General features: G+C 37.7%; 1 protein-coding gene across 2 annotated transcripts in view; it reads left to right on the forward strand.

The window, feature by feature from the left end:
* LOC306852332 (actin filament-associated protein 1-like) overlaps nucleotides 1–24316 on the forward strand; it is a 49789-nt gene that overhangs the window by 17114 nt on the left and 8359 nt on the right. For both annotated transcript variants that reach the window (XM_079389068.1, XM_079389067.1), the window contains exons 2-9: nucleotides 4684–4812; nucleotides 4958–5040; nucleotides 15935–16043; nucleotides 16191–16402; nucleotides 17183–17362; nucleotides 20780–20872; nucleotides 21604–21676; nucleotides 23636–23785. In XM_079389068.1, the coding sequence (XP_079245194.1) occupies nucleotides 4684–4812; nucleotides 4958–5040; nucleotides 15935–16043; nucleotides 16191–16402; nucleotides 17183–17362; nucleotides 20780–20872; nucleotides 21604–21676; nucleotides 23636–23785 (1029 nt within the window). The remainder of the gene's footprint in view (nucleotides 1–4683; nucleotides 4813–4957; nucleotides 5041–15934; nucleotides 16044–16190; nucleotides 16403–17182; nucleotides 17363–20779; nucleotides 20873–21603; nucleotides 21677–23635; nucleotides 23786–24316) is intronic.

The raw sequence follows: 24316 nt of genomic DNA on the forward strand, positions 1-24316 counted from the left end.
ATTGCTACCATAAATATTCACTACTACTATATAAGAGAGTTAATAGATCTCTAGTCTCTACATTGTCCCTGAGGGGAGAGATTAATGTGCCAGAGAGGTTAGTGTGTTTGCCTCTTTGAAAAACTGGGACACTCTAAGAAAAAAGAACTCCAAGCATTTATGACTATTAAGTGGAGTGTAGTACCATAGGTTCAGTAGTTGGTTCAATTATACCATTGGTTCAATTATAATTGTAATATGCAGATCAGTGGGGGGTGATAAGCATAATTGTGGTCTAAACTAATTTGTCAATATTATATATAGATATAATATAGATTTACATAGCATATTTGATTTAATATTTTACATTAATGATACCTTTAAAAGGAATATTTATTACTCTACTGTTTGGGTCAGTAATATTGTTTAATGTTCTTTTTATTCTAAAAATACAGTAAAAACAACAACATTGTGAAATATTATCATGATTTGTAATAGTTGTGTATATGATCCTTCATAAATCATTCCAATATGTTGATTTGAAGCTCAAAACATTTAGGCCTATTCTTATTATAAATGTTAAATAGAGTTGTGCTGTTTAATATTTTAATGATACTTTTTAATCTGGATTCTTTGAATAGAAAGAACTGAATTTATCTGGAATTTGAAAATCTTCTTTCTTTCTTTCTTTCTTTCTTTCTTTCTTTCTTTCTTTCTTTCTTTCTTTCTTTCTTTCTTTCTTTCTTTCTTTCTTTCTTTCTTTCTTTCTTTCTTTCTTTCTTTCTTTCTTTCTTTCAATAAATAAATAAATAAATAAATAAATGAATAAAAATGCTGACCCCAAACATTTAAACTGTATTGTACATATTCTGCAAAAAACAGATGATATCTGGGACAAATAGGTTGCCTCTTTTCAAGATTTATAATTTTCTGCTAAATTACACAACAAATGTAATCACACAACTGAGATATTCTCTTATTGATGATCCCGGTGCGTTTGAAATATGTGACTACACAGATGCTGCTATTGAAGCCCATCATTAGTGGGACAGTGGAGCATCTGTTCAATATTATCTTCTATCCTGTAGTTTTCTACTATTTTCCAGGCATGTATAGCCGAGGGGTGCTCTGGTGTGCCCTGGCCTGTGGCAGTGAGCGGTAACCATGATGAGGCCAAACCGTAAAGGAGCCTAATTTCACAAACCACAGACTAGTAGCTGCCTTATTCCCAGCTGGCAAAAGTTTTGTTATAGGCACTCAGTGCCTCTTAGATCTTTGAGAGATCCTATACAGTATACAACCTACATTGATATTTTGAGTCCTAATGGGACAGAGATATGAACGGATGGACCAATCATAGAAAAATCAATGAAAGAAATTGTAACTCTCAATATGGTGGCTGTCCAATCTTTAACTTAAAGAGCTAAGCGGCTTATTGATAGTTTGTTTAATCTAAAACACGTTCTTTAATCTGAAATACATTAAAATGAGAAACAATAAACAGTTCTGCTATTCTACTCTTTTACAGTCGCAGTTGTTAGAAAGCTTTTTGTAAAAAACTATGCAATTCATACAATTTCTGATTTTTAAAATTTATTTTGATTTAGGTAGATCAGGTTGTAAAATGTCATGTTGTGTGACACCATCAAAATAATTATTAAGATGTGTAAATGTGTATATTTTATTACTGATTTGAAATATATTTTGAAACATAAAAGCTGTTTTGGAGATTTCAGGCATATAGAAGTTATTTAGAATAGAAAATTACTGTTACCACAATTGACTTGCTTTCAAAGAACTTTGATATGACTCTGAAGGTTTTTCTTTTTATCTGTCCCTCCTTCCATCCATCTGTTCATCCTCCAAGCTGTTCGGTGTGTAAGACCGGATTGGAGTATGAAGAGCTTGTGTTGTATCTCAGTCATCACCAGCTCTCCGCCTGGATCCTGTCAGCAGACATGAAAGAGATGCAATGTACTGGATGAGAGCTCGGCCTCCTTCAGAAAGGGAGGACAGACGAGTGAGAGGTCCACATTCATGTTCTTGGCAGGTTTCTTAACCAAAGCCAAAGAGGTTGTTTGTTATCTTCTTTTTTCAAAGGTTTATTGTCAGCTGTCGTATCTTTCCTCTTCTGAAGTGAGAAGTGAGAAAAATGAATAGCGTCTTGGGTCAGTATGGAAACAGAAATGGAGTGAGAGAGATAAAAGAAGGCAGAAGCGTGAGTGAAGGATGTGGGATGGTGGGTGCTCCACAGAAACTTGGCATGGGTTAGTGCCTGATTATATATATATATATATATGGTAGGTCAAAGATCATGTGTGAGCATATGGATTCGATGGTCTCATTAAAGAGAACTGCTTTAAGATCTGATGGAAGAGTCAGATAGGATGAGAGAGAAAGGTACTCTGTAATCTGCGCGCATATATACACACACACACATACACACATTTCCGTCTGTGAATTTTAAGGATGTTGTTGCTTCTCAGCGGCCTGGGTGGTAGATCATAACCACATATACATAGACACCTACGCAAATGTACACACATACTGCATCAGCACACAAATAATACCAGTTCTTGCATGCTGGCAGCATCACAATTGCTTTTGCAGACTACATCCCTCTATGTTATTGAATTTGGGTCAGAATAATGTGATTTTTGTTCAGGAGAGACTGTGAGTGTTGTTTATTCTAAAAGTTCACTGGGTCAATTTGTCAAACTGGTCCTAGACAACCACCAAACCGAATACCATTCATTATTTCTCTCTGTCAACACTGAATTAAAATCAGCTTTGCTTGTTAAAACCCTTTCTGGCATGGTATCAGCCTTTTTCAAGTCGTTTTGGCAGGTATTTGTAAAACAAGACAAGACGTTCTCTGTAAAATCTCATTTTGCTGACTTTGAGTCCTTTTTGAAGTTTTTTTGGTTGGGATGTGTTAATATGTCCCTAATTTGTCATTCCTCAGCTGGTGGCATGTCTCTATTTTAAAAATGGGCTGTTTGAACGCATTGCTTGCTATCTTTCATCATTTAGCTTTGTTTACACTAGGCTTAGTCAATTGAGAGTATGCGAATGAAGAAGAATCAGAGTCAGAGATTTGTGATCGTGGGTGGTTGTGATTGTTTAAAGTTTTTCCCTTCTCTTTTCTCTCTCTTTTTCTCTCACCCCTGACTTTGCCCCCAAGCATAGTTTGAAGGTGGTCCTCATTTTTGTGTGGCACTTGGTGCTCTTTAATACAGCGATTTGGTTTGCTCGGTTGATTTTGAAAGTGTATTTGCTTTCATGTTGTTTGGCCGCCATCACTGAAAGTGCTTCATTAGCTTTATTCACTCTGACATGTGCAAGCTGTTGAATGATAGAGGAACAACTGGAAATGGTATAAGCTTTTTGGATTTTCCATCATAAACAGCAATATGAGATCTAAGATCTATCAAAACAGTTGAAAAGTTCCTTTAAAAAATGTGGTCACATTTTACTGCAGTTATTATACATCTTTTTTTTTGAATACCACATTATTTCCAGGTAAAATATACAGTATGCATACATGTATGATTCCAGAATTATTAAAAGATTATTTGAATTTTTAATTATAATGCTTGTTGATTGCTCGACTGTTCCTGCAAAAACCTGCAAAATATACTTATGTTTTTCATTTTAATCTTTTCTTAATTAATGATTTAACTTGAGATTTTGAAATCGCCAAAACAGGGTGTGCAGTAGAATGCATGTGTATTTATAAGATCATATCACCTTTGCGACAAGTAATTTTGGACAAAACCCTCTATAAAAGTGTGTAAATGGATATTTCAGTGTGCTGTCCTGTTGAATTATGATAGTAGATTACAGTCAGCATAACTGAGGAGCAGTTCAAGTGCAAACAGGGGAAATGTCTATTCAGTTGGACACAAGAACATGTGATTTGAATTATCTAGCAAATCAGCAAGACTCCACTGATTAAATTAGATGTCCTTATGTAAGGGTACCCTAATGTCTTCCTAAATCAATCAGTGCTCAGCCAATCAGTTTAACTATGACGCAAAAAAAAAGTTTTTGTAGTTATTGTCTTGTGTATCCCTTTACAACAAGAATGGACACAAACCACTCCAACTTTAAATTTGTGTAATATTTATCACTAAGAACTGCAATCTTGAGGGACAAATACCTGCATTCAAATGAACTGTAGCCAACCTGAAAAAGACTGGCTCATGTCTAGGAGTAAGTGTAAGTGTCTTTGTTGAAATCTAGACCAGCAGTCATACAGTGACACTCAATTTGCTATGCACACTTCATGTAATAGCACACTGTAATCAGTGAGCTCTATTCTCTGTTTTATGTCAAGAACTGTCCCTACAGCAGCCATCCTCCCCCCTCCAGCCCTCAGTCTTATGTAAACCTTCAGCTATGTGTTTGTATGAGCCTGAGCCCATTGTAATGCTGTTTTATAGACCTCTGATTTTCCAGGGCTGCAATTCACATTTGATAGCCTTTGATATTCCTCAGGTGCCGAGCCAACAGATACCCATAATTCACTGCTTTTTCCAGATGCCAGCCAACATCTCAGTGCAGAAAAGCTCATGGCACATCTTTACAGTGGCAATATGAGAAATTCAACAAAGCAGAAGATTTGCTGAAACAAACTTGGTAGTTTGTCTTCGGAAGCTCCTATTGTGCTTATTGAACATCTGAATGTATGTGTTTTTTCAGCGATGGAGGAGTTGTTGGCAGAGTTGCGGATCTTTCTGGAGTTGTTGGACAGAGAGTATTTAACTGCTGGAGTGAGAGAGAAGAAGCAGCAAATATTAAACATCCTGCACAGAGTTCTAGCAACTAGAGGTGAGTCAAAACCCCCTTTGGCTACTCATTTGGCCTTTGACCTCAGCTGAACTATTCACACTGCACCATATCTCTTCATCATAACTAATGTCTCCTTAAAATCTGCATCAATTTAGTTTTTTTTATGTGTGTTTTGCTCTCTCAGAACCCTCATGTAAGACAGAGATACACACCTCTCTCCCGGCCCCTCCTCAGATGCCCCTACCAGAGATTCCTCACCCCTGGATGGTAAGATGTGTATTAGGGATGTAACGGTATGAAAATTTCTCATCACGATTATAGTGACCAAAATTATCACGGTTATCAGTATTATCACGGTATTGTTAAAATGTGCTGGAGATGCTCAAAAAGTACATAAATAACTTCAAGTTTTATACTTAAATCAACAAACAGCAAATAAAATAACTTTTTGTTTGCATAATCACTAAAACAATAACATTACCAATGAGGTCTGGATTTTAAATGACAACTTGACTGACACCCATTTAATAGCATGTTCAAATAAATAATGTAAATGTTCAAATAAAGCTTTGAAAAAGTTTCATATAAAGGTAAACCTCACATTTCAGCCTTTAAAGAAAAGTTAAGTCAAAATGATAATTGATTAATAAGGGGAAGGGGAGGGGGAAGTGGTGTGTGGCCAAGTATGGTGACCCATACTCTGAATTTGTGCTCTGCATTTAACCCATCCAAGTGAACCTACACCTGGAGCAGTGGGCAGCCAATGCTGCGGCGTCCGGGGAGCAGTTGGGGGTTCGGTACCTTGCTCAAGGGCACCTCAGTCGTGGTATTGAAGGTGGAGAGAGTGTTGGTTATTCACTCCCCCCACCTACAATCCCTGCCGGACCGGAGAGTCCAACTCTCTATCCACTTATCTGCTCCATAAATAATTCTATATTGCTTATCTGAATTGTTTAGATGTGTAGAATCCACATAAGCTTGTTTTTCATCAACCGGTTAAAATTTACAGCAGGTCATGCAAATTTGGTCAGTTTTTTGGCCAGACAGAAACTGCACACAGGCTGAATGTAAATGAGTGTCTGTAAATCCACTCTCTGACAGCAGGTGGCGGTTTATATGGAAAAGCTGAATTACAGCTGATTCCCGCGAACAAAGCAGTATTGTGTTTAAGAACACTTCCTTTAGGTATTACATGGAGCTAAGATGAAAACAAAATGCCATCGAATCGTTTCTGAAGACAGTCAGATCCTTCAGAGGTACATTCATATAATTAATTCATTGATATATTCATGTGTAGAATTCCCTCAGCACTCTTTTAAAACCTCCCAGCATTTCCGCCCTGTTTTCACTCGGAATGAAACTCTGCTGCCGTGCGCTCGTGACACTGTTACACTCTGCTTTATGATGGACAGTATTTATTATCGTGAGTTGTTCAGATCGCGGTAATCAAATACGGTTTTAATGATAATTAAAATATGAAACGGTAATACTAACCGTGGGGAATTTTATCATGATTTATCGTCAAACCGGTAATCGTTACATCCCTAATGTGTATATTATTACAATTAATACAGCAAATACTATAAACTAGGACTGGGCGATATAACAAAACCTTTTTAACTTTTTGATAAATATTCAAAAAATCACTTGTGTTGCTTAATATGTCTGTGAAAGCTTTGATGAATAGAAAGTTCAAAGTTCAAAAGAACAGCATTTATTTGAATAGATTAAATAGATTGAACTTTACTGTCATTAAAAGTAATAAATTGGTACTGTGGATAAAAGTATTAATTTGGTAAAATCATATCACCCAGCCCTACTAAACTAAAGGTCAAGAAGGAAAACTTTGGTTTCTTTACAGTGAGTTTAGGTTTTCTCAGTTTGTTTTAGCATTCCTTGTAGTCCAGGAACAAAAATAGTGTTGTCCTATATTTGGAAGTTATGTCGTCTGAACCTTGAATGCCACTGGCTGGTGGTTTGATGGTCTCTTTTTGTGAAGTGTTCTGTGTTTTTTATGAGCTCTGTAAAACAGCAGCAGGAAGTGTTCACATCAGTTTGCTTTCTGTCACATGACATCATAGTTGGCGACACACGACCATGATGTGGTCTTGTCCGTCACACGTGAAACACATTGCGTCATTATGTGCTCTCGTGTGTGACACTTAGAGTAACAATCATCTTTGTTTGAGGGCAGCAGCCAATGCTTGTGATAAATAGCAGGTGTTCATGGGTCGCGGTTGGTCATTCTCAAGTGCACACATCCCAGCACCTTGTTTTACAGTCCACCCTTTACGCACTCAGCACTTTACAGTATAATTAGAAACATCCTTTCCTACCTCAGCCATCCGTGCATAACCCCAGTGTGTGTGAGGGGGCGGCTGTTCCCCTTCCCGGAAGGTGTGCGGGGGCAGGGATTTGTGGGATAGACTGTGAGACATGAGTGGAGAGAAATCCATTTACTACAGTCCAAGGCCAGACCTGTGCAAAACCTGCTCGAGGAAAGGCAGAACACAAAGTTTCTTTTCCATTGAAATGTTTAGTTTTTCTTATTCCTGCTCTCCATCAACCACACCCTCTACTCCATCCTCTTCTCTTTCTCTCTCACTCTCTCTCTCCCCAGCTATGTGATGATTTAGTATTGCGTCAGTGAGCCAGGTTTATAAACGGACTCCTTGTCATATTCCTGCCAGACCTAACTCTGCACGTTCAGTGTGTGTGTGTGAGTGTGTTTGACTAAAGCCTTCTGTGGGCCCTATGAGTGGTCAAAACCACAGCGGGAGAGATTGAAGAAAAAAGACTGAAGCTGGGCATGTGGGTGGTGAGATAGGGCCGTGGACAGGACAGCAGACGCCACAGTACGCAAGGGGAAGAATCGCGTCTGGAGACTTTCTGTGCTTGTGTGTGTATTTGTGTTGAATTGAACTCTGTGGCTTTGGGTTTCTGAACCTTTGGCAGCAAATTCACTGCAAATCTTCCCTGTTCATGTACTATATTCAACCCAGGGGAGGAATTTTTGACTTTCCGTTGATGCATAGCTTCCTAAGTGATAATTTAGTTCTTTCAAGCAATAGTGACTATTACTTAGAGACAAGTGAAGGTTATGCTTACTGCACATGCATGCACAGTTTTGTCTGTGCCCTTTCAATAGCCCTTATAAGAATGACAGCAAAATTCAATAATGAAAACTTTACTTTTTTTCCAATATGTCATACAATTAAAACACACTATACCTGTACTAAGACATGATACAAAAATGTTTAATTTGAAATTTAGTACACCAAAGTTACATGAAGTTTATTCACCCATGATGCTGTACCAGTGTTAAGAGTCCAACATAGTGGGAGGTTCAGTTACTTTTGAACTGACAGTTTCTCTTTCTATGCACACAGTGGCAGACGGTGTCGCTCCCAAGATCCAGTTAATTTTATTTTAATTTTAGGAGTGGCTTCGGGAGTAGTTATCAATACTGTGGTGTATGTGGCCCAGTAATGCACAACACCCGAAATCTCCACAACACAACGGAAACAAGTTGCAACACAACAAAATTAGCACAACGGAAACAAGCCACAACACAATGGAAATTAGCCACAACACAACAAACAATGAGCAACAATGATCTACACATCAGCAGTGCACTAAGTACACTTATAGTTAGGTGGTACCTAGTTAGTCCTTTGGTCTTGAAAGTTATAAAAAGAACACTATAACCTAGCACTTTTTTCAGTGGTTTAATCAAGTTAATATTCTTAGCTTCTCTTTAAGTTTGCGTGTCAAAAAACACACCCCAAGGCTTCCTCTAGTGTGTAATGCAACTGAATGGAACAGAACCCCGTCTTGAGGTGTGTTTTGTGACACGCCATCTTAAAAACCTGGTGCTGAGAAGCTGAAAATTCAAGACGTAATGCAACCTTCCATCCCATTGTGCACAGTGAGTTCAAAGACAACACTGCCATGTATCAATAAACATTTGTGGATTCTATTGTGGAGGGGGTAAGACCGTGGTACTCTTTCTGCAGTCACCGAATTACATCCTGCCGTTTGTAGCTAAGCAGAGAGAGAGAGTGCGTGTAGGAGAATATGGGGAAGCCATAGCAGACTCCGCTGGGACAATGATGACTTCCATCTGTGTTGATGTTGGCTTCTGCTCCTCCCCACCAGCATCCCCCAACTGCACCCCAACACACAATGTCACATTAATGATCACAGACACAGACAAACTCATTATCTCTCTGCTCTTTTTAACCCAAAAGGGAGTCTGTTTAAAGAAAAAACTCCCCTTTTTTTAGGCCAATTTTAGCTCCTGTCTTCATGTTTTCCCACCATCTCTCGTTCTTGCTGAATCTCCCAAAGTTAAATGAAGTTTCTTTGCTTAAAATGCTGTACCAGTGACTGTTGATGACAAGAGTCTATCATAAAATTGGGCACTTTTGGATCTACACTGCCCTCCAAAAGTTTGGAAACGCCCTAGAAAAGTGGGGGTTTTGGACAATATTGGCATGAATCCTTTTTAATGTGTGATCATTTTACACTGATAAGGGACAACGCAAACTACAAAACATATTTTATTACATAGAAAAAACTACAATTTTCGATTCCTCAAAATATCCACCATTAGCAGCTATTACAGCTCTGCATAATCTGGGCATCCGAGCTGTCAGTTTATTCAAATATTGACTTTGAATTGGCAATCAATTGTTGAAGCTACAGTATTAAAGTGTGCTGACCCAAACATTTTTTAAAAACCTGGGCCGTTTAAACCAGTAACCAGGCATCACAGCTGGCAAAGGGGCATGTCTGACTTTGACATGTATATATTGCCATTATTATGTTTTATTGCTGGTCTTCAATGATAATGTCAAGTTACTTTAATGTATTTGCACCAAAAAATAATAAAGATTTATGCTGATATCGTCCAAAACCACACTTTGCCAGGGGTGTTTCCAAACTTTTGGAGGGCAGTGTATGTTCTCTCTTTCTAGGCCCACAGTGGGAAACGATGGAAATCCCAAGATTCAGTTGGGCTAAAGGAAAGGGCTCTACTGTACCCCCCCCCCACCTCCCTTTTAAGGAGGGTTAACCGCAGTCTGGAATGCAATGACCTAATCCCTCATTGTGTCATGGACAAAAGGAGGAAAATGAATTATGATTCATGCACAACAATGCATTTTGTCCGTTGCCATAGAAATACCAATACAGATGGTGATTTCTACCCCTCCGAACATCTTTTATAGGTTATAGCAAGTGACAGTTTATATAGTCACTTTATTCGGGAAAATTAGTTTTTTTGTGTGGGACTGCTGGAAAGTTTCTGCAAAAAACGAGTCGAGAACGAAAAGATTCTCTGAAACACATGGAAAACTATTTGTGGAGACAAAAACATCACAAAACTGACTCCGCTGAGTTAGTCGATTTGTTGTGCATGAATAGTGTTCAAATGTACATTGTATATCAAAGCAGCCAAACAAGGAAATGTAGAGGTTAAATTATTGAATTATTGTGAGATTGAGTGCATTTTCCTGGCTACCCTGCTCAGCAGTCCCAATACAATAGACCCAGACATGCCCAGACGTCTGTTAACACTCACACTTATCACGGACCGCATAATAACTCTATACACTATGTAATGAGGTGAAATGGTCTGGAAAGGAAGTGTGAAATGAAGTTTGAAGCTCACTTTTGAAATCTACGTTAAGTACGTACCTTTATACATAAGCACAGACATATTGATGGACTAGATGTTGCATGAATAGGTGGAAGTACACTTTTTTCTGTAGGTGCAGATATATGCTTTTTCAGCTCAGACCAGAGGTGGAACTATGCCTAAAAATACTTGAGCGGCTCTGGTACGGAACGCTGCTTCAGCAAGACTCTTCACACTGCACTTTTTGCCTGGAATTCTGTCCTCCCTCTGGGCTTAGATGCCCTGATGAACCGAAACCATAACAGGCAGTACACAGCCGTCTTCTGTGTTTTGCTGAGCAGTTTATGTCTTGATGGGACGGAAGGAACTGATAAATAGTGCTTCTGTATTCAGGGAACTTTCAGACTGGAAATGACAACCATAAAAGAAAAACAGATCTTTGCCCCTTTAGTTTTTCATATTTCATTGTTTTTTCCCCTCTCTTTTTGACAGTACACTGCCGCTCAAAAGTTAGGGGTCTGTAAGATTTTTTTAAATAATTATCTTATGCTCACCAAGGATGCATTTAGCTGATAAAATATGTATTAATTCAATATTATTACATTCTAAATGAACTCATTTCTGTTTTAATATCTTTTAAAATGTAATTTATTAATGTTATGACAAAGCTGAAATTTCAGCAGCCATTACTCCAGTCTTCATTACATCACATGATATTTCAGAAATCATTCGATGCAGATTTTGTGCTCACAAAACGTTTCTTATTGTTATCAATGTTAAAAGGTTGTGCTGCTTATAATGATATTTAGTGTATATTTTTGTGATACATTTTTGGGGGATTCTTTGACTGTTCAAAAGAATAGCATTTTTTTAAATATAAGTATTTTATTGCATTTTAAATGTCTTTACTGTCACTTCTGATATATTTAATGCATCCTTGCTGAATAAAATTGTCTTTCATGACAACTCTCAAAAGATTTTAACATGGTAATGGATATGACAGTGTTAATGTGTTTGATCACGGTGGAATAGATGTGCAAACGCTGCTGAATTGCTGCTGCTGCTGTTGTTGTAGATTATTACTGCTGCATAGCAGGTACAGGAACTTGCTACTGCCAGTGCATATGCAGATACGGTGCTGTGAGTATTTAAGACATACTGCTGCTGCACAAATACATATAGATTAACCCATAGCATATCCATACAGGTGGAGCTGGGGAGGTGGAGAGTTTCAGAGTAAAGCATGCTCTGAAAAGCTCTGAAAGCATGCTGCGAAATGGTCTAGTGAATGCTAACCAGCCATTTAAATGTAAAGCAGTAAGCTCATTTGCTGCGTATGCAACATGAACCAATCATCTTGTGCCAAGTAGTTTTAAAGCTTTGAATATCATTAGTTTGCATTAGTGACCCATAAGTCTGTGCCATCTAGATTTCTTGACAGAACTTGGCATTCATTTCATCCCCCAAAAAATCATACTGAATATTGGCATGAATCCTTTTTAATGTGTGATAATTTTGCACTGATAAGGGACAACACAAACTACGAAAACATATTTTATTACATACACTGTTTATACATAGAAAAACTTACATTTTCGATTCATCAAAATATCCACCAATAGCAGCTATTACAGCTCTGCATAATCTGGGCATCCGAGCTACCAGTTTATTCAAACATTGACTTTGAATTGGCAATCAATTGTTGAAGCTACAGTATTAAAGTGTGCTGACCCAAAAATCTTTTAAAAACCTGGACCAAGTTTAAACCAGTAACCAGGCATCACAGCTGGCAAAGGGGTATGTCTGACTTTGACATGTAGATATTGCCATTATTATGTTTTATTGCTGGTCTTCAGTGATAATATCAAGTTACTTTAATGTATTTGCAGCAAAAAATGATATGGATTTATGCTGATATCGTCAGCATAAACGCCAGGGGTGTTTACAAACTTTTGGAGGGCAGTGTACATTTATAGTATGTTCACTCTTAACTACCCGCAAAGATGAAGAGTGTATGGGGAATTTTGCATGTTCTGGTCTTCATTATATCTAAAGCCAAGTTGAAATGAGAGCGCTGAGATGAAGCATCGTCCTCTACCTCAGACGTCAAACACACCCTTCTCTCATGTGCCAGGAGGTCACACTAAAACATTACAATTTCTATTGTAGTTTTGATTACACATGTGAACAAAAACCCTCAGCAGAGTACAGAAAAGTTCAGCCCAACACACAATCAATTTAATGTTTTGTTTGCCAATATACTATGAGCAAATTTAGGCCATGCTGTTCTAGCCAACATCAATAGACTAAAAAGCATTAAAGTGTGATATTTCTTGGTAATATCTGAACATAGAAGGTCCCATAACAGTTACTTCCTAAAAAGAAAAATGGAGTAAAGCATTTAGCACATACAGTCTGTTTTAACTTTCCTCCTACAGCATATTTCCATGTCGTCTTGCACTGTTTTTAATGTAAATAGTCATTCATGTTCTGTGTTACTATTGTACCATATTGTGATAAAGTGTGCCAGGTGGCAACTGTGATCATTGGTCCTTTGGTCTCTTGAAATGTGTTGTAATTCCCCCCACCTGAAAAGCACTGGAAAATAATGCTTTCTGTGAGCTGAAATGAAAGAAAAAGAAAGAAAGACAGACTTTCCATTGGGGTTAGAGGGGGAAAAAAGGAAAATGAAAAGCGTTTATATGAGTTTGTCATCAACCATAATTGTTTGCATGCAGCCTGGGAAATGAGGGAGACTCTGGAGGGCCTGTGCCGTCATGACAACACCAGGTTGTCACATGTGCTGCCAGTGGGGCCCAAACCAACCCAAATCAGGCCCAAATCAGACGGTCTTAAACACATTTTAACTCACACGTGCACGCTCATTTGCGCTTATACACACACAAGCTCTCTTTCTCGTTTTCTCTCTTTCAAACAATCCCACTCGTACACTAATGAGGTTCTATAATGTACACATTGAATATAGACACCAGGGGCCTTGTGTAAAAAACTTTGCGTATATTTCATTCTAAAAGTATGTGTATGCATAAAAGTTTTCAGATTTTTAAACTCTTTGTAACTTTAATAAGAATGGAAAGGCATATAGAGATATTTAGATTTTCTTTAATTTAAATTAAAGCATTTTTTTCGGTAACACTTATAGGGACCAATTCTCACTGTATTAATTAGTTGTTTATTAGCATGCATATTACTAGCATATTGTCTGTTTATTAGTGCTTATAAAGCACATATTCTGCATGACCATATTCTACATCCCTAATCCTAACCAATACCTAAACCTAATAACTATATTACTAACTATTAATAAACAGTAATTAGGAGTATATTTAGGCAAATGTCGTAATTAGTTAATAGTGAGAACTGGACCTTAAAGGATTAGGGAATAATGAAATAATGAAATTAGTTCACTTCCAGAATGAAAATTTAATGATAATTTACTTACCCCCATGCCGTCCTAGCTGTTTGTCTTTCTTTCTTCAGTTGAAAAGAAATTACGGTTTTTGAGGAAGACATTTCAGGATTTTTCTCCATAAAGTGGACTTCAGTGGTGTCCAACGGGTTGAAGGTTCAAATCTTTTAGATGAGTTTTCCAACATGATTATGTAATGCGTGAAGATGCATATGCACATTGCAGAGCTTGTGCAAGACGTGCATTTGTGGTAAAAAAGTATATACACTGCCCTACAAAAGTTTGGAAACGCCCTAGAAAAGTGGGGTTTTGGACAAAATTGACATGAATCCTTTTTCATTTGTGATAATTTTGCACTGATAAGGGACAACACAAACTAACTACGAAAACATATTTTATTACATAAACTGTTTATACATAGAAAAAACGTACATTTTCGATTCATCAAAATATCCACCATTAGCAGCTATTACAGCTCTGCATAATCTGGGCATCCGAGCTGTCAGTTTATTCAAACATTGACTTTGAATTGGCAATCAATTGTTGAAGCTACAGTATTAAAGTGTGCTGACCCAAAAATCTTGTAAAAACCTGGACCAAGTTTAAACCAGTAACCAGGCATCACAGCTGGCAAAGGGGCATGTCTGACTTTGACATGTATATATTGCCATTATTATGTTTTATTGCTGGTCTTCAATGATAATGTCAAGTTACTTTAATGTATTTGCACCAAAAAATTATAAAGATTTATGCTGATATCGTCCAAAACCACACTTTGCCAGGGGTGTTTCCAAACTTTTGGAGGGCAGTGTATATTTTTATTTCTTTTAGAAAATGACAGATCGTTACGCTAGATAAGATAATTCCTTGCCTGTGATGCTGTTGAGCCCTTTGAAGCTGCATTGAAACTGCAATTTGGACCTTCAACCTGTTGGCTTTCTTTGAAGTCCACTATATGGGGAAAAATTCTGGAATGTTTTCCTCAAAAACCTTAATTTCTTTGGGACTGAACCTAAGAAAGAAAGACATGAACATCTTGGATAACATGGGAGTGTGTAAATGTCAGTAAATTTTCACTCTGGAAGTAAACTACTCCTTTAAAATTAAGTGTGACCGTTTTTTTTCCTCAGAACTGTATAATTATTTACATTTATAAGATTTCTCCTGCTTTATCTGCCATCTTGAATGGATTTTTTTCCACTGACCTCATTCTAGTGCTTTCTAGGATTGTCTTCTCTGCTAAGGATAGATGCAATGCAACCTTCCCTAGCAATTTAGCCAAATGAAAGTATCTTAGAAGGCAGTATAATTATACCGCCTACCTTTGGGTACAGTCTTGGCATCAGGAGAGTGTCTATGGTGACGTAAACTCCTCCCTGCAGAGGCAGCACACTAGATTTTGGAACTGAATCTTTATTGCAGAAAGCTAAATGAGTGACTGTTAGGTATTACCTTTATTTATTACAGTTGTTTTTGTTTAAACACAGACGGAGAAATCTGGCCAAACGACTTGCTTTAGGTAAGGTGCCCACACTTAATGATGCGCCTCCAGATGGGAATAAAGAACAGCAAACAGCCCTGAACTCTTTTTCCAGAACTTGCTGGCCAGCCTTCTGATTCTCATCTTTCTAATCTGTAGCTCACTCTGCTCTTGTTTCCTACTTTTGATTTGTTTGTGTTGTACTTTCACTCTCTTCTTTTTCTTTCTTCTACTCATCATAACCAGCTGCTCTTTTACCATAAAACTCTCTTTTTCTGACAGTTTTGTTTGTTAACCTTTCTTTTTGACTCTTGCCACAGATGTTGATATGTACACCCTCGGTTGGTTCGTATTGGCCTCACTGTGATGTTAGAGAGCTTATGAACATTTGACCTCTAAGATGGACTTCAGATAAGATGGATAAAGCCTCAGATGTTTTGATATTGTTAGCTTTTGAGGTTTCACAGCTGTAGACATTTATTGGAGCCAGTGAAGCTGATATTTTTGTCCTCACGTTTCTAGGAAAAGCAGAAACAAACACTCTCATCTAGGAAGCTGTATGATTGAGCTGACCACTTTCTCTCTCCTTCTGTTTCCCTCCATCCCAAAGCCTCCAGACAATGGGCCTCCTCCCTTGCCGAGCTCCTCTCTTCCTGAAGGTTATTATGAGGAAGCCGTTCCGCTGGGCCCTGGGAAAGCACCAGAGTACATCACCTCTAGTAAGGACAGTTTTTAACATCACACTATAAATATGTTATATGTTTTAGAACTATGACAGTAACACAGCTGCATCTGTGACCTAAGAAAGAGCATTTTTTTGCATTCATTTCAATAAAATTCAATAATCTGTAAAACTGTGTTCTCAGATTATGACTCGGATGCCATGAGCAGTTCATATGAGTCATACGACGAGGAAGAGGAGGATGGGAAGGGGCAGAAGATGCGTCACCAGTGGCCATCTGAGGAGGCCTCCATGGACCTGGTGAAAGATGCTCGTATCTGTGCGTTCCTGTTGCGAAAGAAACGCTTTGGACAATGGACCAAACTGCTCTGTGTCATAAAGGAGAACAAACTGTTGGTGAGCACACACACACACACACACACAGATGGACTCCCATACTAGAGGGGAGTGGAGCAAGATGTGCCACTTTTTACATTTCTTTAAGACAGGAGAAATGAGATAAAAACAGCTAATTATATTTCAGGAAGTCTCCTGTCAGCTGACAACAGGCCATAGAAATATAATAACTTCTCAATCTAAAGTGATTCAGGCACAATTTGCAAATGTATTAATTAGTAAAATAAGTGTCATACTAAGGTCTTATTTTTCATAAAATTTTAATATTCAGATTATTTTAATGTAGTTAAAATGACATTTAAATAATTTGCAATAGCAGTTCATGTATTTGGAGGCAAAGTTTACTTTAAGTTGCAATAATAGAGCATCTGGCACACTTTACCCCACAGAGCTATTTTAGGAAAAATACTTAATTTAATAATTAATGGTAAATGTCTAACAATTTACTTTTTAGTCTAACAATGTACTTTTCTACATAAGTAATTCTATTTTTAATTATACATTTATGTTACTTGCCATGTAAAAAAGTACTGTATATAAAAAAAGATGTATATGATTTGCTTAAATGTATGGTCACTTGAAAATTCTGCAGTTTGCATGATTATCAATGTAACTCAGTTTATCCACTGGCACATCTTACCCCACTCTCCCACTGCCTCTATTTCTAAGCGATTCTGCTTGGTTTGACTCAGCCTATGTTGTAGTGTGTAAACAAAATGATTTCAGAGGAAAATATTTATAAGATAAACAGCCTCCCTAATGTGTCTCTCTTTCTCTAAGTGCTACAAGTCCTCCAAAGACCAGACTCCACAGATGGAGCTCCTCTTGTCTGGCTGCAGTATCACACACATTCCCAAAGACGGCAAGAAAAAGAAGCATGAACTGAAGATTGTCCATCAGGGAGCTGATGCTCTGGTGCTTGCCGTACAGAGCAAAGAACAGGCCGAAGAGTGGCTTAAGGTAATCAGACTGCGCAAAAAGTGCAAGGCGCATAATATTGTGATCAATTATGAAAAATCTAGAAACCAGCTGTCAAACAGCAGGTTTTTCTGGTGAAATACATGGATATGCTCAGCTTTTCAGCATAGAAGTTAAACAAACCAGCAGTAGCAGTCCTCAGGTACAGCTGTTCAGTGTTTGTGTTCAGTTGGGTGTGTTGGGTTAAAAGCAGGCTGCTCTGTACATACTAAATACAGAATTATACATACTAGTATATCTTTGTTCAATATATTTCAATATTTTATACCCACCCACAATTCAATTCACCTCCATGCGCAAGTCTCGTGTGAGCCTAAACTCTAAAAAAAAAACATTTTGTGATTTAAGTTCAAAGGATTTTAATCTTAATGACTCTGAAGATTGTGCTTGTTGATAATGTGTTACTTTGAGAGTCTGTTTTATATCTATTTAAAGCTGTTTTCCTCCACATCTGGTTTTCACAAACATCATGAAAAGTTCTAGTGAAAGTGTCTGGGCTCTCGTGTGATGGATCTACGAGTTTGTAATTTGAAAGCAACTTTTACTGCACAAAAATCATCAAAACCAGCTGCAGTCAAAGGACGATTGATGAAAATAGCATTTCCCTCATTGCTGTCCATCACTCCTCTGGTGGCACTGTTTATAAAGACATCACTCGTTGCAACAGTCTCATTTATAAAGACAAAAAAATAAGATTTTCCTATTCCGTTACTATGATTCCATGTGGTAACGAGCTTCTGTTTATTGATTTGCGGGCATGAAGGCACATGCAGTGAGCTGTACAGCACCTTCAAGTGGGTGTGGACATCAGACTGTGCAAATATACAGCCCGGGAAAGCAACAACAGCTGTAATTGCTGTTTAGGAAGAGAGCATAGCCCTGCGCTGTTTGGTCAGGTGTCGTGTGTACTAAAAACATACTGAAGTAATTGAGAAACCACCCTAGCTTGGAGGGATTTGTTGTATTGTGTTTCATTCATGCACACACTGTACACCCAACTCATTCCCAATATGAAGAAGCATGTTCTAGAAACATGAATAAAACTTGAATATTCCACTATTTTCAATTCTGCATCTAATGTCTCCCATATAAAATAGTTTATTTCCACTTTTAAAAAATGGTCACAATTGAGGCGGAGCAAAAGTGAATGACTTAACAGCCACATTCTGCATTGTGTTTCATTCCTGTACACAGTGTGCATGGCGAAATGTGGAGGTGGTGGCAAGTTTGTGGCATCTGTTTTAATTGGAGACAAATAAAGCTTTTGATTTTTGACTATTGCAGAGTTCCCATGGGAAATCGAATAGAATTATAGTTTTCTAGGCCTGGAAATATCATGAAAACCTTAAAAGTCTTGGAAAAGTGGTAAACTTTCTTTAATCCAGTTTATTGAATTTTTTTAGCATTTAGAATTGATAGATTGCTCTTTGTAAGTGAAATTGCTTTTTAAAAAAGCTTGTTAATTGTCCTTTTTTCTAGATGAAATCATTAGACACTAGTAGACATTAGATCATTAATAACACAGTAAATAATCCACTGAAACACTTTTAAATATTCACAAGATGAGATTGTTTCTAAATGAGTTCTGTTTTGCACTGATTCGGTTAAACTTAGTTTTTAAAAGTGGAACTAAATGGTTTATATGGAAGCCATTAGTATTATTAAAAAGAGTGGAATATTAAGCGATAAGGAAACTTTTTTAAGCTTTAATGGAATACTTCTTGTCTTCAAACAAAATTGAGGAACATTATAGAAGCCCAGAGGCGTCTGTGGTTCGTTAATGCTTTATCCAGTTTGCTAATGATTTATTTATGGAAAGTGTTGGCTTGTTGTTTTCCATGATTCATTTTTAATTCTTTTTAGTGTTGTATCTCTCTTCTGCACTGTTTGCCTCTTTATTCTCTCTCTCTTCCTGTCTTTATTTGATTAGTTCTCTCCATGTAGCTCCTCTGTTCTGATCCTTTGGACAGGCTTGGGGAAATTCCACCTCCTGTCTTTCTTCTTCCCTTCGTTCTTCTTTCTTCTCTCTTTTTTGTCATCTGAGTCTCCTCTGCCCTGGGCGGGAATGGTAAGATATGGAGTACATTCTTTGTTGAATGTATCAATGAACGTGACTATTCTATAATGTTAAGAATTGTATTCCTCTTGTCACTTCCTGCTTTCTGTTGGCTTGCATTTTATTAGCTACTGAGTGTGTAGGTGTGTGTTTGTCTGCTGATTGGTGTAAAATAGTTAATTACTGCCCTTATTGAATGCTTGTCATTGGCTTTGCTTCTCATCACTCTCTATTGTGTCAATTTTACATTAAGACTCAAAGTTTGAATGTCTGCAAACATTTGTTTGACTTTTAGCTTTGACTTTGTTGGATTTTTATGCAGTTGTTCTCCATATTAACTCTTCATTTGAAAATATTCATGCTAACGAGGGCACATTAGCACAGCACAAAATATTTTTTTGACTGAGCGTATCCCAGAAACCCACTTCTTTGCAGTCAAAGCCAAAGAGTGAGGCCACAGCCTGCAATTTTCCCGTGAGCCCAATTATGTAAGCCGGTTCCCAAACCCCAACGTGCTGCGTCAAGTTACGACGCTCAGAGGAGCTCAACAAAAAGTATATTTGGTTATATTTTGGTCTTTGGCATGGGGGTAGTTTGGGAAGGGGGTGTGTAAAGGTGAGCTCCTCTCTTTGTTCACTCGACACCAATGGTTATGGGTTTTTTAGATGTTACCCCCAGGTAATGTGAGGTCACGCTCATATGTGGCGGCGAGGAGTCTGTGCAGTCTGGAGATCTCTGGATATCTCATTCACACAGAGCCACTGCACAGCGCATAGACAGCCACGAGAGCAATGACGCATGTAACAGCCTTCCAGCTGCACTTCCAACTGCATGTGACGTGCCTAATCTATTTGAGCGCATGTGCATGGCAGAACGTGGAGGTGGCGGAGAGTTTGACTGGGAGCAAAGAAAGTTTTTGATTATTTAAGGGTTCTCATGGGAAGTGGAATAAAATTTCAAGGCTTGGAAAAATCATGAAAAATCATAAAATCTAATGAAATAATGAAGTCTTGGAAAAGTCATATATTCTCAAATCAAATTGTAAAAATATATTCACTAGAAAATTGCTCTTTTTTAATAGGTCTAAGGACATTTCTCTAGTTTGTCATTTGTTTTCTAGCTGTATTTATTGATATAAAAATATATCAGCTAAATTGATCTTTGAGAGTGCAATATCTTAATTCCAGATTGGGCAAAAGTGTGGGAAATGTAATCTTTTTCGAGAAATTGGTCAATATCTATAATAGAACAATTTAAAAATGAGATATTGAGGGATATTGAGAAATATCAAATTTCTGCCTGTTATTTTGCACTTTAACTTTTTGTTCTGTGATCTCTTTAAGGTGATGAAGGAAGTCTGCTCTAATGGAAATGGAGTGGTGGACTGTGACAGAGCTGGCTCTGGTTCCCCTGTTCACATAGCAGAGCTGGAAAAGGTGCGAATTCGTAATTATATTTATCTATATTACTTTGTGTGTGTGTATGTGTGGGTGTGTGGATTTACTATGCCTGCAGAGTACATGCTGGTCTACCTACATGCAGGTTTGTGAGACTGTGTGGCGGTTTGCATGCTTGCCAGCTTCACCACACCTCAGTACCCTGCACAGGCGCCTCCTCTCCTGCACAGTGGCTCTGCTGCCAAGGGCATGGAGGGCTATAAAAGCTGCATACGCGTACCAAATTTCATCTAGCTACAGATGTGTGTTTCTGGCGAGGTTAAATAGGTGTGGGAGGAATTGTGATCTTATCATTTTTTGAACACATTCTTTAATATGCACTGTGCTGCAACATTATTTTTGCAGCGTGCGCATGTTGCACTTGTTTATGTGTGTGTGCTGTTTTTAAGACAGATCTAAAGGGGGTTTAATGTCAAACCTCTTAAACTGGCACAGTATGCATGAGCCTATAGTCTAATTATTCACACTTAATGCAAAACAGATGCGCTTCGAGGTTTATTTGGGTAGACTGCAGATGTTTAAATGTATGGGCTTTAGTATTCTATACTCTTTGTGTATATGTATTTAATGTGTCTGTCAATAAACAATTTATCATTAAATTTAACAATGAGTTCACTGTTATTTGTGTTGTTGAGTGTTCATTCTTCTGCTGAAATACGTGTTTTCTCTGTAACTGCAAGCATACCTGTAACCTAACTCTTGTTTTGCAGAAGCTGTCCTGTGATCGACCCAGTTCAGATGGAGAGCCCTGTCATGAAAATGGCATCTCAGATGGCATTCCGGGTGAGTTTTTATGTTCAGTCCTTTTTTTGGGCCATATAATTGGAGACGACAGATGTAGAGTTTCTTTATATAAAGGAAGAGTATTTTGTGGCATACACTGTAAAAAGGGATAAGAAGCTAATCTATCTATAGCTGTCTGTCTAAAATATTTGATTCAGTGTTTGATTAGTATTTGATAAGTTGATACAGTGATGTTTAAATAATATTTTAATAATAATAAACATTTTCAGCATCAATTTGTTAATCATTTGATTTGTTTCTGACTGCGGAATTGTGCTCGGAACCCTGTCAGTTACTAGATAAAATCACTGTATTTAAAATAAAATCAACAAAAACACACATTTGTTAGTGTTTTAATTCATGAAGTGAACTTTTTGGTTAAGAAAACAAACTTAGTAAAACAACAGAGCAAAAAACAACACATTTAATCCCATAAAGTTGATGTTTATTTGACTCAATGGCAAAGTCAGGGCAAGGAGACCCTTCTTAAATAACCTAATAGGATTATTTATCTAGTATTTACACCACACTGTCTTGATCTGGGATTGAACTTTTCAGGACATCTGTTTCAGCTCTGTGGAAATATTTATTTTTTTCAATTTGAGACTGCCTTGCTTCAGACGTGTTGGTGAAGAATTGCCCAATTTGAGTGGAATCCAAAACTTGTGCATCTGCAATCCCATATGATTGATAGCTCAGCATCACGGCCACAAGCCGCAGTAACTGCTGTGCTGTTTTCACATGAGTTACGGCAGCTGACCTCTGATAAACCTACAGATAAACAAAGGCTGATGTCTTATAATAATTCCTGTAAAAGTGTAAGGTTATGGAAAGGTATTGAGAAACAAAAAATTTAGGGAAGCATTTCTTGGCAGTAGAAACATTAACTATTTCTATCTGATCTCTTCTGTGTCTGTCTGATTGCACCTTAGATATCCTTACACCACACCAGCAGCCATATACTGCACTTCTTTAATGAAAGATGGAAGACAAATTTAAAAGAACCGTGCAGATTAATCAGATTCGTCATATTCTTTCCAGCTGTCGTAAGTGCTGAGACGCTGTGAAATCCTATTAGCCTGATCGCAGAATTTTCCCTCATGATAAAATGAAGAACTATGTCTGTATAGGTCCTTTAAGGGCCAATGGTTTTTGCATCTGTGGCTCTGGGTTTTGCCTCATGCCTGAGGCTGCTGTGCCGAGACAGAGAAACTTTAGAGGACTCTGGGTTCAGATGGGCTTCGCTTTAATTAAAGGAGTTGCCAACTAAAATGTAATCTTCTGCAGTTGAGCTTGGACCAAGTCAGGCGAGAAGAGCAAGTGTTTCACTGTATCTTTATATGTTTTCTATGTCCTTATAAGCTGCTTTTGTAGTAAGCCTTTTGAGAAGGGGAAAAGCCTGTAATTTGTTGTGCTGTAGTGTCTTACACATTTTAACCCAGTCCAGATCCCAAACTGCTAGTTTGCTCACATTGTCCACCATTGTTTTGGAATAGGATGTGACCTGAACAGTTTTCCACAGTGTGTCCTTTTACTTTCAATGTTTAAGTTTGTTTTTTCTAGATCTTTTGTTTCTTACAATACCATTAACCACAGACCACACTCCTCAGATAAAAGTATCTGAAAAACGTGGAGAAGAACGAAGTTGGTTTCACGCACTGTTTAGGATTTGGATTAAAAGTCTGAAGACGTGTCCTGTCATTGTCAGTTCAGCCTCTTACTCTCTGGCCTAAATTACTAACATTTTAAAGTCAACAGATTGCCGTTTGTCATTTTCCATAATTCAGTCTTTTCCCACCAAATCCACCCCACAAACAGAATATTTTCCAAACCCACCCCTTGTTATTGTTGCCACACCAACGGGTTTCTAGATAACTAGCATATCTGTGTAATATATTACTTTATAAAATTCCATACATATATTTCACATTCTGACACTAATTTGCCGTTTTTTTGCAGCCAAGGGCAAGAAGAACTCTAAATCAGAGCAGAAAGGCACCGTGGGACGTGTGACTGGAAAGAAAATCACTAAAATCATAAGCCTGGGCAAGAAAAAGCCATCTACAGATGAACAGACCTCATCGGCAGAGGAGGATGTCCCAACGTGTGGTGAGCGGTTGCAATACCATTTTGATATACATTACCATTCAAATGCTTGGGGTTGGTAAGGTTTTCATTTCTTATGCTTATAAAGTCTGCATTTATTTGATCAAAAATAATCAGTAAAAACACTAATACTGTGAAATAGTGTTCCAGTTTATAAAAAATAAATGTCATCCTTGCTGAATAAAAGTATTGATTTTACATTGTCCTATACATACATGAACAGGTAGAATAATGCCGGTATGAACAGGTAACTGAAGTCAGTCACTAAATAATATCTGTAATATCTATAGTGACAAATAAAGGTTGTAAATATCAAGGCTTTTTTATTGCATATTTCAGTATTTAGTTTTATCTGTTTTGGGCAGCTGCCATTGTTTCATCCTCTCAGATATGCAGCCAAAACTCTGTCTAGTTTTTTCCATCTAGGTTTTTTGGATGCATTTCCCAAACAAAGGATTGTCTTGCTCTTCAACCATATAATACCTAGATTTTTGCCATTGTCATCACCTGAGAGAGGTTGATACTCCTAACATT

This window comes from Barbus barbus (assembly GCF_936440315.1).
Source record: "Barbus barbus genome assembly, chromosome: 32".
Lineage (NCBI taxonomy): Eukaryota > Metazoa > Chordata > Actinopteri > Cypriniformes > Cyprinidae > Barbus > Barbus barbus.